This window comes from Notothenia coriiceps, unplaced genomic scaffold, assembly GCF_000735185.1.
Source record: "Notothenia coriiceps isolate Sejong01 unplaced genomic scaffold, NC01 NC01_scaffold00021266, whole genome shotgun sequence".
NCBI lineage: Eukaryota > Metazoa > Chordata > Actinopteri > Perciformes > Nototheniidae > Notothenia > Notothenia coriiceps.
Window position 1 is genome coordinate 4,981 of NW_011353967.1, and position 3,287 is coordinate 8,267.

Genomic DNA, 3,287 nt, shown 5'->3' on the forward strand with positions numbered 1-3,287 from the left:
GCATCTGGCTGTTACACTGCCTTCACTTTCAATGTTATAATACTTCCAAACTCCTGACATTTTCTCTGTCCCGAATCCCGAGTCACCAGCTGAACGTAGCCTCTCGTTAGCTTACTGCTACAATTAGAGACTGCACCCTGCCCACTCTGTCGCCAGATTTGAGAGAAATAAGCAACCAGGTCTATGAAAACAAGCCCAAAAGAAGCAACACATACATGATGTTGAGTGGTTTTAAACCAAAACTAAGGCCTCAGGATGACTTTAAGACGCGAACATGGTCATTTTTGTTTTGTAACATTAAATCAAATATTTTATAAAAAAAAAAAAAAATCCCGATCCCCGATTTTTTTCTCCCGATTCCGATCTTTTGAAAATCACGTGATCTGCTCCGATCCCTGATCACGTGATCGGATCGGGACATCTCTACGTAACACCTGCTTTCTTCAGGCAATGAGCTTCTAACATCTCAGCCTGACTTTTGTCAATTCTCCATGTTTGCAACACTTACATTCTTCAGTGTTTGTTTGACTTGAATCGAACACTAATGAGTTTTTTCTCCCCAGAAATCAACAGGAAACTTCAGAGGTTCATACAGAGTTGGACTCCATATTCATGGTGTGTAAACATGCTCACCTTTAATGTGATATGTTGGATTGTTTGAAGTAGAGTTCTTACAGTATATCCATGCAGTAGATCATGCAGTTTGGAGAAACTACAAAGTTATGTTGATGCTACACTGATTTGTAATAGGGAGAAAGGTGCCTCTCTCAGGCCCACTCTGCGGCCCAAACGCATGTTCCTGCACGTTGCATGTAATGTTGAAGTGCGAGTCGTGACGTCTCCTGTGCAAAGATTGTAAGATTATCGGCATTAAGTTCACTTTAGTAAAATTGCATCATATTTAATGAATTAAATGTTTTCTGGGGTTTCCTCTGATGTCCTCTAGAAACTCCGCTTCAACTATCGGTTATTTACTGGTAATGTTAACTGCTGCCAACGCAAGTTAGCAACAATCTGAATATGAGCACACAGGCTAACAACAGGGGTTTGGACCGCTGGGAGGAGAGGGTTTTCTGGGCGGGTGGGATGGGGATCGCCGGGTGTCGTCGCGTTGTGCAAGAATCAGAGCAGACACTGGAGGAGTGATCAGAACCTCTAGGTACGTTTCATTGACCTTAATTGTTTTTCCTGTGTTAGCAAGTGAATTGCAAACACAAGTGACTCAAAAACTGCAAAATGAATGATCACTGCTCCATATCATGATGATTTAGGGGTAAGCTATATTTAGAATATTTATTGCTTTGTCCGATAAACGTTCAGTTGGGGAACTGAAGCGGTTATTTATGCTCTGTTTTAAGCCACTAGACTCCTTTGGCATAACACCTACGTTGCTGTTCTACCCATGCCTTGATTGGGTTAGATGGTTTGTGTTAGTTTGTGATTTTTGTCAATCCGAGCTAACCCAAACACCAAAGTCAAACAATCCAACTAACCAATCAAAGCAGCAGTAGACGCTGTCACAGGTATCTCCAGCACTTGAATGGGCAAACTGCTAAATGGTCAGTGTAGTGCAGGAATACGCCTTGATTGCAACACTGTGACAGCAGCTCAGTCACTAGCAAGGATTCTGCTTTCGGGTAGAAACAGATATAGGATATTTTTCTGACTCAAGGGAAGACTTGGTAAGACAGAATACAAGCACATTTTTACAAATTTCAGAGTTTTAATAATTTTGTTGTACCTATGTCAATTTTATTGAATTGCAGCTTCTCGAGGAGAACATGTTTGCCTATCTGAAGAAAGAGCTTAAGAAGTTCCAGAAGGTTTTGAGAACTAATAACCCAGAATGCTTCGAGAGCCAAGGTAAGTCTGAAGGAGTGTTTGATGGGGAAGAGGAAGAGCAGAGAAGGAGCAGAAGAGAGGCATTTCTGAAGATCACACTGGACTTCCTGAGAACAATGAAGCAGGACGAACTGGCAGACTCACTGAGAAACAGTAAGACGTTTAAAATAAATGTTAAAATCATAGATTCACACGTCTACAGTTTACTGTCAATATTCAAATTTGCATTAGATCTATACATACTGGCTTAACACACCATGGGCGGGCAGAAAGAGCCTACTGTTGCGCCGACTTTTCAAGGGCGCTGAGGCAGCTTTCGCCTTTAGTTGCTAAGTGACCATAACCAGCTAACAGTGCCATCCTATCTTCCAGGTGTTGTTTTTTAAAGTTCTATTAAAATATTGTCCATGGGACAGCATTGTTTTCCCTAGAAAACGCAGTTTGCTTCGCTTCGCTCTGCTCTTGGTGTGTGTGGGTATGTGCATGACACGAGCACTTGAGAGACACAAGAGCAGAGATTATTAATGTTCGTGTCACATTTGATCAGTGGTTCTTATAAAATGAAGAAAGGTGAAACACTGGACAGATCAGTGTCAGTGTAATGTCACTAAAATAAACAATTTCTGCATATTGGCTGCATACCAATATTTACGAAAGTCAAGGTATCTCTCGGCTGTGATTGGTTGTTCCTTTTCACATTACAAGCAGTGCAAGCTTCTGCCTACCCAAAGTTTAACTTTCAACTCTGGGCGTTGCTTTCTCGTTTCCAGCCGTGTCTTTGTTGACAATAATGAAAATATGCAAGCCTAAACACGGCCCCTAATCACTTTTTTTTCTTGTAGAATTTCTTGCTGCAATGGGCCAACCTAAACTCAAATCTAATCTGAAGAAGAAGTTTGAATTTGTGTTTGAGGGGATTGCTAAAGCAGGAAATCAAACAGTTCTGAACCAGATCTACACAGAGCTGTACATCACAGAGGGAGAGACTGCGGAGGCCAATAAAGATCACGAGGTCATACAGATTGAGAAAGCATCCTTGAAACCAGACACACCAGAAATAACAATCAGATGTGAAGACATCTTTAAGGCCTCACCTGGACGAGATAAACCAACCAGAACAGTGATAACAAAGGGTGGGGCTGGCATTGGGAAAACAGTCTTAACACAGAAGTTCACTCTGGACTGGGCTGAAGGCAAAGCCAACCAGGACATCCAGTTCATATTTCCTTTCTCTTTCAAAGAGCTGAATGTGCTGAAAGAAAGAAAGTACAGCTTGGTGGATCTTGTTCATTACTTCTTTCCTGAATTTGAAAAACCAGGAGTCTGGAGGTTTGAAGAGTCCCAAGTCCTGTTGATCTTTGACGGTCTGGATGAGTGTCGACTTCCTCTGGACTTCCACAAAACTGAGATCCTGACTGATGTCACAGAGTCCACCTCAGTGGATG

General features: G+C 41.9%; 1 protein-coding gene across 1 annotated transcript; it reads left to right on the forward strand.

Annotated features, from left to right (window-relative positions):
- Positions 1-536: 536 nt before the first annotated feature.
- On the forward strand, positions 537-3,283 carry LOC104953178 (NACHT, LRR and PYD domains-containing protein 3-like; the record flags this gene model as incomplete). The annotated part of the gene is made up of 3 exons (XM_010780099.1): positions 537-615; positions 1,767-1,995; positions 2,685-3,283. Coding segments are annotated over exons 1-3 (831 nt in total), but the record flags the coding sequence as incomplete, so codon positions are not given.
- Between the last annotated feature and the right edge of the window lie 4 nt (positions 3,284-3,287).